The sequence below is a fragment of the Hemiscyllium ocellatum genome, chromosome 2, assembly GCF_020745735.1.
Source record: "Hemiscyllium ocellatum isolate sHemOce1 chromosome 2, sHemOce1.pat.X.cur, whole genome shotgun sequence".
Classification (NCBI taxonomy): Eukaryota; Metazoa; Chordata; class Chondrichthyes; order Orectolobiformes; family Hemiscylliidae; genus Hemiscyllium; species Hemiscyllium ocellatum.
Genome location: NC_083402.1, coordinates 120,134,383 through 120,149,768, shown reverse-complemented (window position 1 = coordinate 120,149,768; position 15,386 = coordinate 120,134,383). Strand labels below are relative to the sequence as shown.

Here is a 15,386-nt window from a genome sequence, read left to right as displayed (position 1 = left end):
ATAGACTTTTACTCATTATCTTCTATGAGGCCTATCCCGATGAATTCACATGGGAATGAAACTAAGAACTGCGTTCCAGTAAAACTTGACATGACCCAAGATCTCCCAAAGTGCTCCACAGCCAAAGTACATTTAGAATGGTGACAAGCACAGAGGCTGCCATTCAGAGCTCACATATGTGCCATCTCTGTGCAAGGTCAATTCAGGTAGGCAAGTCACTTTTAAAAATGCAGTCACTGCTATAATGTAAGGAAAAACACAGGCAATCACTTAAAAGTACAGGCAGTCCTGGAGTTGCAAAGTGTTCCGTTCTGGAAAGCTGGAGCACAATTTGGGACAGTGGAAAGCAGCTATTCCAAATTCAGGAAATGTTTGTTTGCCAGGTCTTTAAATTTTAGAATCATGTATGGGATCGTGTTCGTTAGCCTGATGTTCAGAAATTGTGGCTCCCCTGTAGGGATGCATCATTTGATAAAGACAGACAAACTGAACATTTTAACTATACTGCAGGTAGGTTTATCTAACAGCCTCTTTACAACAATTCACAACACACTCTCAAAAAAACTCAAACATAAAAATACATTTCCTGCAAATTACAGGACATTGAGAATATAGTAAGTGTGCACAATGTTTTGAAAATGCACTATTCTAACTGAATTATCAAGAACATTGACCTGGAAGTAGAAAAGGTTAGAATTGCCTTAAACTGACAGCCCTCCTTCTACTATCACATGACATCATTCTAGTTTGCTGAAAGTTTCAATCAGGGTGATAGAATGTTAATGGAAATTGATATCCTGTGTAAAAAGTGGGAGAAACCAGCTCCTAAGGGCAAGGAACACAACTGTTAGCACATCGATTTGTAATTGTTAGTGCAGCAAAAGGCCTTTTATCCAAAAGTGCCACCAAGGGAGCATGAAAGTATTTCATTTCCCGAGGAAATAGTCCTCGTTGGGATGAGCACAAGCTTCAGCAAAAAGAAAACTAAACATTTGTTCAAACCTGTTCTCAAAATGAACTTTTAAAAAATTATTGCCAACCCAATTGCCAATTTTGATCTATATATTTGGCAACTGTTTTAGAACATTCAAGTAAAATTATTTACAGAAGTGCAAGTTTCTTTAATCTCTCCGAGTCTTCCCTTCCATGTATTATGTGATTCATGACAACCTAGAACAGTAAAACGCAAGTTTATGTGCTGTATTTTTGGCAATGATAAAGTCAGATGAAAAGGAATCGCTGATGTATTTGAACAGATAAACCCACACAACTTGTCAAATCCCACCTTAATACATCATATTTATAAAATTTCCAACGGATAGATCCAGTATAGGAATCTACATTTTCACGGTATTGTTAAGCAACATCTACAAACACGATTGATTTGTCCACTGTTACTGGTCTTGTCACGAAGTTCTTCTTGAAAAACAAAAATTTGTATGTAGGAAGCCACCTTGATGATCCTCTTGGAGCTACTGAAAGAATCTGATAATATTCCCTGGGTGGAGGGGAAGTGGTAATGGTTGTTGGATGGGGGCGGGGGCGGAGGTTTGGGGAATGGAGACCAGGAATTTTTCAAACCAACTTAGAGCTGAGAAACAATTTTCAAGCATTTTCCGTCGGACGGTTAAATAAGTTGGTGCCATTAATGAATCTCTTTGGAATTTTCAGTATCAAAGGTGGTCTGTCTGAAGAGTTTTTAGGAAGGGTTCTACTTGGTGAAGAGCAATGTTGATCATAGTCTCGTTCTTCCCCTTTGAAATTCTGATGACTGTCAGTATCAGTCACTGGATTGACATCTTCTTGGTCAAGGTTAGTCTGTTGATGTGGATTTGGTGGACTATGATCAGAATCTGGGGAGACTCTGCACACATCCAAAGAGTCTGTGTTTGTGCGATTCAAGAAAATGTTTGGAGGTGTGTCGGGAGATTCCATTGTCCTGAGAACATGTTTCTCGTCAAGTTCAAAACTGTTACCTGTGAGAAGGTTAGTAGTTGTGACGTAAGTGCTATTACCATCTTCCATACTTGAAACAATCACGTCACTATCACTTTCAATGGTTATGACAAGGGGTGAATGATGTTCGGTATCAGTCTGCTCGCTGCTCTTTTCCCTTTTCTGTTTCTTTTTGTTTCTTTTCTTTTTCCTCTTATGGTGCCGACTTGCATCTGTTACCTTTCCCTCGTACACTATTTCCACACTTGTGCTTCTTTTTTTCTCCTTATGTTTTTTGAACTTTGGTTCGCTGCCTCGTGTACTCTCAAGTAACACTGAACTACTCTTCGAGTTACTGCTACACTGTGAAAGAGGGCCAGGGGAGCTACCCCCCTGTCGGGGCAGCATATGAATTTCTGATGATAAATTAGCAACTTGCAAACTTGCATTTTTCATCTCTTTGCTGGAGAAACTTTCCAAATAATGAGTCTTATATTTCCGTTTGCCCCCAGGTTTCTCTTGCCTAATCTTATCGGTCCTACCAGACGTGGTTCTAGATCGGGTACTAGATGGGCTTCTTGATCGATAACTTCCATATTGGTAATAGATATCGTCTCTATGGCTACTTGGACTCCTGAAACTTGTACTTTCGGAACTGGATCGAATTCTATAATCTGAACATGGTGACCCTTTTCTGTGATGAGTTCTGGCTCGAGTTGCAGATTCATAGCCATCATTCCTTCTACTGTGATAACTATATCTTTCCCACTGATAGGAGAAAGCTCTGTTTCTCTCCTGGTATTCCCTCATATAGCTGTACGTCCTCTCCCGACTTCTGGACCTCTGTCTGTCTCTCGGAGCAGGATAACCTCTGCTCCAAGAACGTGACCTGGCTCTATGCCTGTAAACAGCACAGTCACTGTTCTGTGACCTCGTCCGACTTCTGGTGAATGACACCCTCTCTCGGTTCCTTGATCGCCTTCTATCTTGAGATTGATGAGCACGGGGCTCTCTGCTACCTGATCTGGCCCTCTCTCTTCTATTCCAGTCTTTAGCTCGATGTTCACTTCTGCTGTAAGAGTAAGTCACCATGGTTCTATCCCTGGTGCTTGATTGCTCGGGCCTCCGAAGATCATGCTTATCTCTACTAAGTGATCGAATTCTGGATCGATCCTTTGAACTGCCTTGAACTCTGCTCAATGTCCTTTCTCTGTGCCTGCTCAAACGTGATGCACTGCTCCGAGAACGGGAACTCTTCTTATGACTGTGGTGCTTATCTCTTTTTGATTTGTTGCTCTTTTTATGTTTCAACTTCTTTCTTTTCAATCGCTCCCTGGATACGGATGATCTAGTTGATGATGATCTAGTTGACGAAGACAAACTGCTGGTGCTGTGGAATCGTATATGTACAGGCTGTTCAGCAACCTCAGTGCTTGTGGCTTGAATGGAAGCATCAGAGTCTGAACTTAGCTCGATTAGTTCAGGAGTTCTTTCAGCTAAAGGCTTTACATAACCAACTATTAGGCAGTCATCGATGGAACGGACAGACCCCTCTTCATTTGTGCCTGGATCAGTTTTAATTGATGCTGCAAGCAATGAAGATCCAGGCTGTGGTGGTGTCTCTTCAGAAACAACAGACGTTTCACCAGGTGAGGAGTTAGCTGACTCCACTGTCTCTGTCACTGAATAAGAAGGGCCCGGTGTTTCATCATCCCATGTCGCCTGACTTAAGCCAAGTGCTAACTCTGAAGGATTGGGAGTGGGTCTATCTTCTTCCTGAGCCTGAGCGGTGTCAGGGGAGATTGTGATTACAGACAAATCAGAGTCACTTTCTTCCTCATAGGATGGAGCTGGACAGTCATAGTTAGCCCTCTGATCATACGATTCCATGTTGAATGGTGCCCGTGCAAAGCTTATGAACTCATGCAAGAAATGATCTGTGCGGCTGAGTAAAAAAGGCCGGAGTTCTTCCTGAAATGCCTCGCTTTCCATGTCATATCGAACAATGTTAGACATGATGATGTGTTGCACAATATTGACAACAGAGCCATGGGAGCCAAACAAGACACAGAGCTCCCGTTTTAACCACGGCATTAACCGGTGAAGACAGGCTGCATTGCGCCGGAAAAATTCGGCAGAAATATCTCGATACCGACCTCCATCCTGGACATTCCTTACCCTCAAGCCCGAACGGTACAACTCCCGTCTAAAACGGATCATCTCTTGTTCTTGGACCTGGCGTGTGGATCTTCCCTCAGACTGTGCTCTCCTCCGGGCGCTCATTCGCTGCATCATTCGACGCAAGCTCTGTCCCTGATACATCCGGGGCTGCCTTCCAAATCCTTCAAATACCACTCCGTTGTCAGGCAATTCAGGAAGAACAGGGGACCTTCGAGGTTGGCGGGTGCTGCGACGTTCACGCGTCAGTGTTGTTCGGTATCTAAACCTCTGCCCACCTGGACTGGCAAACGAGCCATTCTCTGTTGCCTTCAGTACATACTCCTGAAAATCATTTTCAGTCCGCACACTGTGGAAAATTGAGTTAAAAGGTTGTTTGCACAGGGGACATTCAGCTTTATTTCGTGACCATTCCTGAATGCAGCGGAAGCAGAATTTATGAAAGCAGCGATCAATGTAGGACATGTTGTCAAATCTGTCTAGACAAATGGGGCATTTTGCATCAGGTGACGCATCAGCCCTGACTCCATGTGGAATCTTGCTACTTTCAGGATCTGGTGAAAACTGGTTCTCCATCTTCAAATCTTCGGTAGCAGATGCCATAATCTGAAACCAAAAGTAAAAATTCCAATGAAGAACTTCTAAATGGATATAGAAACAAAAGGCTGAGAACAGATCTCATTTTCCCAGTAAAATCCGGTTAAATTATCCATGTCTGGTACAGACAGGCTGGAAGTCAGATCCCAGGTCTCTGCCACTCTATAGCCAAAAGTCTTAAGAGAGGGACCTGGCATTCCCCAATTCACTCTCTCACTGATACGTATCTAAACCCAAGGTACTGTGGAGATAAACAGCTTAGTTTGTTAGGAACTACAAGTATAAACATAAACACAGCCACTTTTTATACTACTTCATTTTTAAAAAATTGAGTAAGATCTGGATTAAAATATATAGCCAAGGATGACATATTGCCTTGGCTTTGAACAGCTAATTTTGGACACATTCTGGATAACACTTTGGCAGATTGAATTTGTCAAATATACCAAGTAAGATGCTACTATCTACAGCACAGAATGATTCAGGAGAATATTACTGTTATAAGAATGATCTAAAGGTTGACGTCAAAACTGAAGTTATACACATCAGGAATAGTTGAAAAGGTTTGTATAGTTTTTAGTGAATGAGTTTGACATGGTATTCGTGTAGATGATTCCATTTGTGGAAGATTCCACAGCAAGGAATAATGAATATAGGATTAATAAACTATTGACTATTAGGAGTAACTTATTTACCCATAGACTAATGAAATGCAAAACTTGTCACTGACAGAGGTTGAGGCAATTAGCATATATAATTAAGGGAAGATTGATATACATTAGGAGGAAAGAAACAGAAGGAAATGCTAATAGGATGAGATGGAGATGAAAAGAAGCTTGTGTTAAACGTAGGACCATTTGGGCCAACAGTTTCTGTGCTGACAAATTTTGAAATAATCTAGGATTAGAAAGCTTGATCCAAAAACAGTTTAGAAATTTAAAAAATCTGATCTTTTCAACAGAAATTTGCTGTTAATTAATTACTCATCTTTTACATTGTGTATCTATTTTATATTCTGCATAATTCAAGGTAACTTGGATGATCTGGAAATCTCCAGACTAAATAATAACCTAGTCACTCTCAATATTTTTATAGACAGATCTTTTCTTTAAGGTGACTCTCCATCTTGCAGCATCAGGTACTGACAACTGCTCAATTTATAGATTAGATTAGATTCCCTACAGTGTGGAAAAAGGCCCTTTGGCCCAACAAGTCCACACTGACCCTCCGAACAGCAACCCACCCAGACCCATTCTCCTACATTTACCCCTGACTAATGCACCTGACACTATGGGCAATTTAGCATGGCCAATTCATCTAATCTGCACATCTCTGGATTGTGGGAGGAAACCAGAGCAACTGGAGGAAACCCACGCAAACACAGGTTGAGGCTGAAAGTAGATTTTACAGTTTTGTCAGTGTTGCTTGACAGCACTTCTCAAACTTATAACTTCTAATGGCAGAAGATGCATGGCAGCACTACCACCCACACATTTTCCCACAAATCTCACACCATTCTAACTTGGAAGCATATTACTCTTCTTTCAGCATTACTGGCTCAAAATCCTGGAAAATCCTGGTTAACAGCATCCTCAGAGTATGGACATGCAGGGACAGCAGGGATAAGACAGCAGCACTACAACCTTCAAGGCAAATAGAGAATGGACAATAAATACTGGTATTGCCAGTGATATCAACACTCCCAACAATTGTGTGTAAAAATGCAACAGATATGGAGATGCATATATATTTATTTTGCCAATACAGATTGAAATGATGGTAAAAGTAAATTTATTTGCAGAAAGTAAAACTCAACATGGACTTTAATCCATCCAATGCCAATTGGAATAACCAATACAGTCACTTCAAGATCACACAAAATAGCTCAATATCCTATAAAATTAGGAAACATTTTAAATCCACTCTTCTTTAAATGAAGAAGTGCGTTTAACGTAAACACAGAAAGATTGTGTGTTCTAGTTTGGTCGCAACAGCCAGAAGTCAAATCATTAACATTTTCATTCTCTCTTCATTACTTTCAAAGTTTCTAAAGCAGTTGAAAGCAGATTATTCCAACATCCAAGTTATCTTTTATGAACTGTGACACCACCATAGACAGTCGAATCTCAGATGGCGACGGAACAGATGGGAGGTGGAAGACCTGGAAAATGGTGCATTGAGAACAACCTAGCTCAATGCCGGCAAAACCAAGGAACTCATTATTGACTTTTGGAGGGATGTTATTCATGCCCCCCCCTACACATTAGTAGCACAGAGGTGGAACAAGTGGAGAGTATCAAGCTCCTGGGAGTGGTCATCCACAACAAGCTTTCTTGGACTCTTCATGTGGATGCACTGGTTACAAAGGCCCAACAATGTCTCTTCTTCCTCAGGCAGCTGAGGAAATTTGGCATGACGGTGAATGCCTTTGCCAATTTTTATAGAAGTGCCATCAAGTATATTCTGTCTGGATGTATCACTACCTGGTATAGTAACTGTACCATTCAAGATCAGAGATGGTTACAGAGTGGTAACCTTGGCCTGGACAATCACAAAGGCCAACCTCCCATCTATAGAATCCATCTACGAGGCCCGCTGTCAAGGAAAGGCCGCCAGCATTCTCAAAGATCCATCCCACCCTGGCAACGCTTTTCTACAACCTCTACCATCGGGGAGAAAGTACAGAAGCCTGAAGACACACACCAGCCAGTTTCGTTAAGTTTCTACCACTGTTGTTAGAATACTGAATGGACTCATGAATTCTTAACATTTGCCTGTACGTGTGTTTTTGTTTTTGCCGCTGTTTACCTATTACTTACTTATCTATGCTACTTTTTTTTGTAGATATTTTTATTGAAATTTAACATTTTTGCAAATTTTCAAAAATAAACAAAACTCTCAAATACAAACATTGATGTACAATTAAATCATATATACAATAGTCATAATTTAACAAAGAAAAGAGAAAGAAAGAAAACAAAAAAGAAAAAAAAAAGAAACGAAAAAAGAAAGAAAAAAAAACTCAACTTTCTACTAATCTAACCTATAACTAACCAGAGTGTATACCTAAGTATCTGACATGCTCGGAATGTATAAACATCAAATATAATAAAACCCGTATTCGCGCAGGATTCCTCTCCCAAGGGGCCCCGGAGCAGCCCGGTCTGAAATCTTCACTAAATAAAAGCCCTTGTTAGGATAGCCGAAATATCTGCATTTATATAATTCAAAAAGGGCTGCCATATTTTATAAAATAATTCAGTCTTTCGGTGCACCATATTTGTGAGGAAGTCAAGGGGGATATAATCTATGCTACTTAACTCTGTGATCTGCCTGTATCGCTCCCAAGACAAAGCTTTTCACTGTGCCTCGATATATGTCACAATAAAATAAATTCAATTCAAAATAAATTCAATTCAATTCAACTGTAGAAGAGCTGTCCCATCATCTTGTCAGGGCCTTCCTTCTATCTCCCAGTATCCAGTACCTTCTTTTAGTATCACCAATAAGTTGACCAACAATGAATAGTAGGACTCGATCTCAATACATGCACTACTGCCAAGCTCAGATAACTGGATTTAAAATTTGAATAGCTGGAAGTCCAGGTGTTCTGGTAATATTGGTATTATGATAAATTCAATTAGTACATCCTATGACAAAACTCTCATTTATATAGTACCTACACCACAGGAAAATTCTGAGTGTGCTTTCTCTTTCAAGGTTTGCTTCCAGTGTGGAAATCATAATTTACCTTTGCCTACTTTTAATGTTTATAAGCTTCAATAATTAATAAAAAGTCACAAAGAAACAATCTTGTGATTTTATTCAATTACCCAGTGAGTGATAAGAATGTAGAACTCTCAACCACAGGGTTGGTAGAGGCAACTAGCAAGATGTATCTCAGGGGAAGCTAGAGAAATGAATAAGTGAGAAAGATAAAAGAGGAATGTACTGATGGGGTGAAATCTGGTAGAGTGGCAGATTGCATCTGGATCATAAACATCAGGTCAGACCAGTTGGACTAACTGCCTACATTCATTCCTTTCATCCACACAATCGTGCAGAATCTTTCAGCTCAGAAGCCAAATTAGTTGGTTGTCACATTTTTAGTCCTCTCCAACTTACAGCAGCACAGGAACAAATAAGCTAAATGGTATTTTAAGTCCTCCATTCCAATTGTTTTTCCTCTCTTCTCTCCTCCTACCCTCCCACTGCCCCCTTAAACATTTATATTTAAACAGTGCTAATTCCTCACAACTCACTGTTTCTAGCAATCAGTTAAATGGGGCGGCATGGCATCTCAGTGCTTAGCACTGCTGCCTCATAGCACCAGGGACCCGGGTTCGATTACAGCTTTGGGCGACTGTGTACTCGTTCTCCTCATGTATGCGTGGGTGTCCTCCGGGTGGTCCGGTTTCCTCCCACAGTCCAAAGATGATCAGGTGAGTTGGCCATGTGAAACTGCCCACTGTGTTAGATGCCTTAGTCAGAGGGAAATGGTCTGGGTGGGTTATTCTTCAGAGGGTTGGTGTGGACTTGTTGGGCCAAAGGGCCTGTTTCCACACTGTAGGGAATCTAATCTAATCACAGGGCAGTATCAGTTAAGATGTAAGCACTGTATGCATACCAATTAACAAAGAATGCAAAGGCAGGTGTTGCTTGCCAAAACGTTAAAACTGGCATCCAAAAACAAGGCTAAAAATGCTTTTGACATAAAGCACTCACATTTAAATGTGTTTATGATATGGTGCTGGATCTTTCCTATAGAAGTGTTGACTGCTCACTGATTCATCAGGAATACAATCGTTCTGCATAAGAGGTTTGTTTGGAAATATTGAACTAATTTAGAGTGAAACATTACAGTGATTGCTAGTATAAGAACTCAACAATAGAAATATTTTAGTGTGACAGATCAAATCTTTGAACTCTAGAATTTCATTTCTGCCCAAGATTACCATATTCAGCTGTTCACTAAGAAAGGATAGAGTGTGTTTATTTTAGTTTCATACATTTTTTGCTTAATACGTTTTAAAGATATTTAAGTTTCTGGTCGATAATGTTATCAGTGAAAGACTTCAAGAGAAGTTTACCTGATGTGCAGTGAACTATCAATGAGAAACATTTCCCTTCTGGAAACAGTGCCTGAGTGCATGGGCACAATCCTCCTCAAAATCAAAATCTTGATGCAGAATAGTAACACATCTGCTCTAGCGCAGGACAGAGCTGGCCAAAGGACAAACAGAAATCCACAGATACACAGTGCAGTCAAAATATCAATAAAAGGGAACTGCATTCACTCCATTAGTATGTGGAAGGTTTAAGTCATCTCATCATTAGAACATTTCAACAACCAGCAAGATCTAGCTTGGCTGGCAGTGAGAAGGGTATTGCCCATCAGATCCTTAATGCACACCAAGTATCTGTCCATTACCAAATGTCCTGAAAGCTGCTGTGATGATGAGGAGGCTGCCATAAATCTCCTTCTGGAAGGTGCCTTTGCAATCAAGGTCTGAGGAGAGATGCAGTAGTTTTTGTCAAGTTTCACCTCGGGCAGCCCGGTAATGCAGATCTCTGTGATCTACGGGCTGGTTTCCAAGACAAACACTGACTGCACCTGCAGGGCCAACTTGGTGACAGACACTCAAAACCTGTTGGTCTTCCAGTGCAAAGAGTTGACGGAGAGCTGCAGACTGGAACATTCCAAGGTCCAGGACTACATGCTGAGGGATGCACTAAAGCTTGGGCAGCTGCTGCCAAAGCACTGACCACAGTCTTTCTGCCAAAATAGAATTACGGGAGAATCTATTAAGTTTCAAGATATGTTTACAGCCTTAATGGGTATGTAAATAGTTTCCTCTCATGATTAGAAAATACCTTTTTGTTGCAACTGGATTGAAACTTACTGAAGAATGTCAAAATACTTGTTGTATTTAGTTAAAGATAATTTATGAATAAAGTACATTTTTTAAACAGGTGTGTGGATGCTGATATCAGTTAGTATTTTCTCATGATTCAGAAGCTCCTATCGACAGACATAGATACTGCATGCAATAATGATATTATTACTAGACTATTAAACTAGAAACTCAGTTAATGTTCTGGGGGCATGGATTCAAATCCCGCTACAGCAGATGGTGGAATTTGAATTCAACACCAAAAAAAGAAATCCGGAATTAAGAATGTACTGATGACCATGAAACCATTGCTGATCATCTTAAATTCATCAGGCTCACTAATGTCCTTCACAGAAGGAAATCTACTATCCTCACCTGGTCTGCCTACATGTGATTCCAGACACCATCAATGTGATTTGACTCTGAATTGCTATTTTGAAATGGCCCAGCAAGCCACTCAATTCAAAGGTAGCTAGAAATGAGCAATAAATGCTGGCCAGCCAGCAATGCCAACATCCCACAAGTGAAATACAAAACGTGTAGTTTACTTAATATTGTCTCAAATGTAACTTCAAATTACACCGAGGTACTGCCTTTACTCACACTTGCCATCCTTGTAACATCTTTGTGAGATCGTCAATTTAGAGAATGTGAGTTCACTAACCTAGAGCTTTGTCCAGACATATTTCATACATAGGCTTTTATGTCATCAAAAGCAGATTTCAAAGCTGAAAGGACAGTTTGTTCAGTGAATACATCAGATTATTTTTAATATTTTCTTGTCAACATCTAGTTACCTTTAGATTGCAGTAAAAGTGGATTTCCAGCTGAAACTGAGGGAAAAGCTGGTGCAAAGTAATTTAACACTTTTGCAAACTTCCTAACACATGAACGGGGGACTAATTTGCCCTCTGAGGCTGGTCCATCCCTCATGATGTGGCGGTGCTGATTTTGGACTGGGGTGGACAAAGACAGAAGTCACATGACCAGGTTACAGTCCAACAGGTTTATTTGTAATCACAAGCTTTCAGAATGCTGCTCCTTCAGCAGATAACTACATCTGACAAAGGAGACATGATTTGGAAATGCCAGTGTTGGACTGGGGTGTACAAAGTTAAAAATCACACAACACCAGGTTATAGGAGAAAGTGAGGACTGCAGATGCTGGAGATCAGAGCTGAAAAATGTGTTGCTGGAAAAGCGCAGCAGGTCAGGCAGCATCCAAGGAGCAGGAGAATCGACGTTTCAGGCACAAGCCAAACCCGAAACATTGATTCTCCTGCTCCTTGGAATGCTGCCTGACCTGCTGCGCTTTTCCAGCAACACATTTTCAACATTAGGTTATAGTCCAACAGGTTTAATTGGAAGCACACTAGCTTTCGGAGTGTCGCTCCTTCATCAGGTGGTAGGGCTCAATCCTAACACACAGAATTTATAGCAAAAATTTACAGTGTGATGTAACTGAAATTATACATTGAAAAATTGATTGTCTGTTAAGCCTTTCATCTGTTAGAATACCGTGATAATTTCACTTCTTTCATGTGTAAATCACAATTTTTTTTTAAAAAGTTCCACTCTTGGGTTAGCTGTTAACAATGGTGATAGCTAGACAATATGTTGAAGGTGTTGGCCCCCTGTGTTCTCTGTCTATGCCATGGTGTTTAGATTGATTCTAATCTAAAAAGTGAGATAATAGAGTTTTATTCATGCATGAATTCATGCAGTTTTTGAGCTCAGAGTTCTACATGAATGCATGCAGTTTTTGAGCAAAGTACAATGTAACCCTGCAAGTCAAGTTCACCCCACAAAATATATGTGTGCATGTGGGTCTTTGTCTGTCTGTGTGCGTGTGTCTGTCTGGGTTGGGGGTTGTGAGTGTGAGAAAATGTATGTGTGTGTGTATGTGTGTATGTAGTGAGTGCAGAGTGTCTTAGGTCTGTGAGGGGATGCAATGTGTGTTTGTAAGGGTATGCGTGGTGTATGTGTGCACATCTGTGTGTATGTGTTTGTGTGTACAGGAGTGCCTGTGTGTGTAGGAATATCTGTGTGTGTGTATAGTGCAATGGTGGTCACCTGTAATGTGACATGAACCCTAGATCCTGGTTGAGGCCCTCCCTATGGATGCTGAACTTAGCTATCAGCCTCTGCTCAGCCACTTTTCTGCCTGTCCTGAAGTCCGCCTTAGAGGATGGTCACCCGAAGGTCCGAGGTCGAATGTCCTGGACCACTGAAGTGTTTTCCAACTGGGAGGGAACACTCCTGTCTGCTGATTGTTGTGCGGTGCCCATTCATCCAATTTTCGTAGCCTTTGCTTGGTTTCCCCAATGAGGATGCCCGGAGGCATGGTACATTTTAGCTATGAAAAGAGGCTGGATAGCTTTGGATTGTTTGCTTTGGAGACAAAAGGCAGAAGGTGCATGTGATTGATGTATAAAAGATTGTGTAGAATGTATAATTTCAGTTACATCACATTGCAAATTTTTGCTATAAATTCTGTGTGTTAGGATTGAGCCCTTCACTACCACCTGAAGGAGCGACGCACTGAAAGCTAGTGTGCTTCCAACTAAACCTGTTGGACTATAACCTGGTGTTGTATGATTTTTAACTCTGACAAAGGAGCAACACTCCAAAGCCTTGTGATTTCAAATAAATCTAAATGGTTGTTCCTCATCCACCCTCAGGTCAACCACCTGATGAAAGAGCAGCGCTCCAAAAGCTAGTGCTTCCAATTAAACCTGCTGGACTATAACCTGGTGTTGTGTGACTTCTGATTTTATACTACACCAATAAGATGATGGCAAAACCCCAATCAGCTACCTAAGTTCTGCCTCTTAAACCCTTGACTCTTCCAGCACCAATCTATCACGGTCACAGATGTATACAAGAATTATGCTTTGAGGGAGATCCACCACCCTTTATGCAAGAGTTGCTTCCAGAATTGTCTGGCTCTTTAATTTCAGGATTGAACCACAACCTCCCCATAACGCAAGGAGGTGCCAGCCTCCTGAAATGAAAACAGGAATTACTGGGAAAACTCAGCAGCTCTGGCAGCATCCGTGGAGAGAAATCAGAGCTAACGTTTCGGGTGTAGTGACCCTTCCTCAGAACTGAATGCCACTGGCTCAGGTTCCGGTTTAAAAAGTCTCTGGCCTCGAATTGTTTTATTTTTTTACTGCCTGTCATCTCGCAGCTCCACAAATTGGTTGCACAATCTGGTGACAGATCGAGATGCTAACCTTGGGCCTGCGCTTGGCCCCAACATTAGGCAGTTACCCCTCCCCCAGGATCTCTCACCTGCTGCAGCCGCACTCTCCTCTATCTTCCACACACTTCACTCGAATTGTACAGTATTTTAACTGCGATTAATCTCTTCCTTTTTCTTTAAATGCTATAGCATCCCATTCCCCCCTTCGTCTCCTCTTCCTCCTGGATCCGACCGCGAACATTTGCTCGGTTTATTCCCACCTAGGCCCTCCCACCCCGCCCCACTCCCTAGCCCACCGGCTGAGTCCGGGCGACAAGCCCCTGCCTGTGAGGGGGTGACACCATCACACAAGCGCAGTGAGTGACGGCGTCGCACTGGCCGCCGGGACGTCGGAGGACCCGCAACTTTCCTCCGCCTCCGCCGCCAGCCGTCACGCGTTGGCCGCCGGGACGTTGGAAGACCCTCTCCCTGGCCCTGGGAGGACCGACTGATGGAGCGTGTAAAGCCGGTGGACCCCACAAAGTGATAGAGAGCTGTCGTTTTGATGGTTTAGGGGTATCTCATTCATTGGGATATACAGCACCAACCCGAGTGGTAGGAAGAGGGCTATTTCAGACCTCAATTTTTAAAAAAAGAACAGAAAGTGATGGAGAAGCCCAGCAGGTCTGGCATCATCTGTGAAGAGAGGGAAAGACAGAGTAAACTTTTCCAGTTCCTTTGAGCGCTATGTTCTGGTTTGCATTGTAAATGTTTTCGGCTTTGTTTATATTTGTGACTGCAGCTTCCACTCAGGTTGCCATAGTGAGGGGCCATGATGCGTGTGAGTAAGCGAACACTGGACTGGATTTATTCTGTTGTGAGTATCAACCGTGAACTGCAAGGAGCAGGGCGGGGGGGGGGGGGGGGATTGTGGCCACATCTGGTTGAGCAGAGCCCTGGATGCTCCAGGGCAATTCTGGAAAACTGGCACCTTCGCCGAGTGAACTGGGGCATTGGGTTAAGTAAATCGTCGTAGTCCTGTCCAACCGTAATGCTGTTTTCTCACTGGAGAGAGAGAGAGAGACACACACACACATACACAGCTGGTGATGGTTTAACATGAGGGTCACCGCACATCAGGTGAGGGAAAGGTTGAGGCAGAGGGATCTTCATTCTCACCTCAGAAGGTGCGGGAATTGCACCCACGCCGTTGTCGTCACTTTGCATCGCAGAGCTGCTAACAGCAACACTGACCCGAAATATGAAGCACATTTTTGCATCCATAGATGCGTCTTCCGCTGCATAACTTACTTATGCCACCTGATGAAGGAGCGTCGCTCCTAAAGCTAGTGTGCTTCCAATTAAACCTGATGGACTATAATCTGGTGTCGTGTGATTTTTAACTTTGTACACCCCAGTCCAACACCGGCATCTCCAAATCATAACTTACTTAGCTATTGTTTTGCCCTCTAACTCTGAGGTATTGATACTTTTGGTTTGGGAACAATGGTGAGCATAACGCTAGGAGCAGAGCCAGGCTATTCAGCCCATTGAGTCTGCTGTGTCATTCAGTTAAAATATGATTGTTCCAATAATCC

General features: G+C 42.1%; 1 protein-coding gene across 3 annotated transcripts in view; it reads right to left on the bottom strand.

The window, feature by feature from the left end:
• Window positions 1-14,059, bottom strand: part of LOC132824749 (antiviral innate immune response receptor RIG-I-like) — an 83,734-nt gene extending 69,675 nt beyond the window's left edge. For 2 of the 3 annotated variants that reach the window (XM_060839453.1, XM_060839462.1), the window contains exon 1: window positions 13,899-14,059. Coding sequence is in view for 1 of the 3 variants with exons in the window: in XM_060839441.1 (XP_060695424.1) it covers window positions 1,606-4,716 (3,111 nt within the window). In the remaining 2 variants the exon portion in view is untranslated. Of the gene's footprint in view, window positions 1-603; window positions 4,720-13,898 lie in introns of those variants that run through there. The other variant, XM_060839441.1, reaches the window with a different exon arrangement.
• Window positions 14,060-15,386: the final 1,327 nt, after the last annotated feature.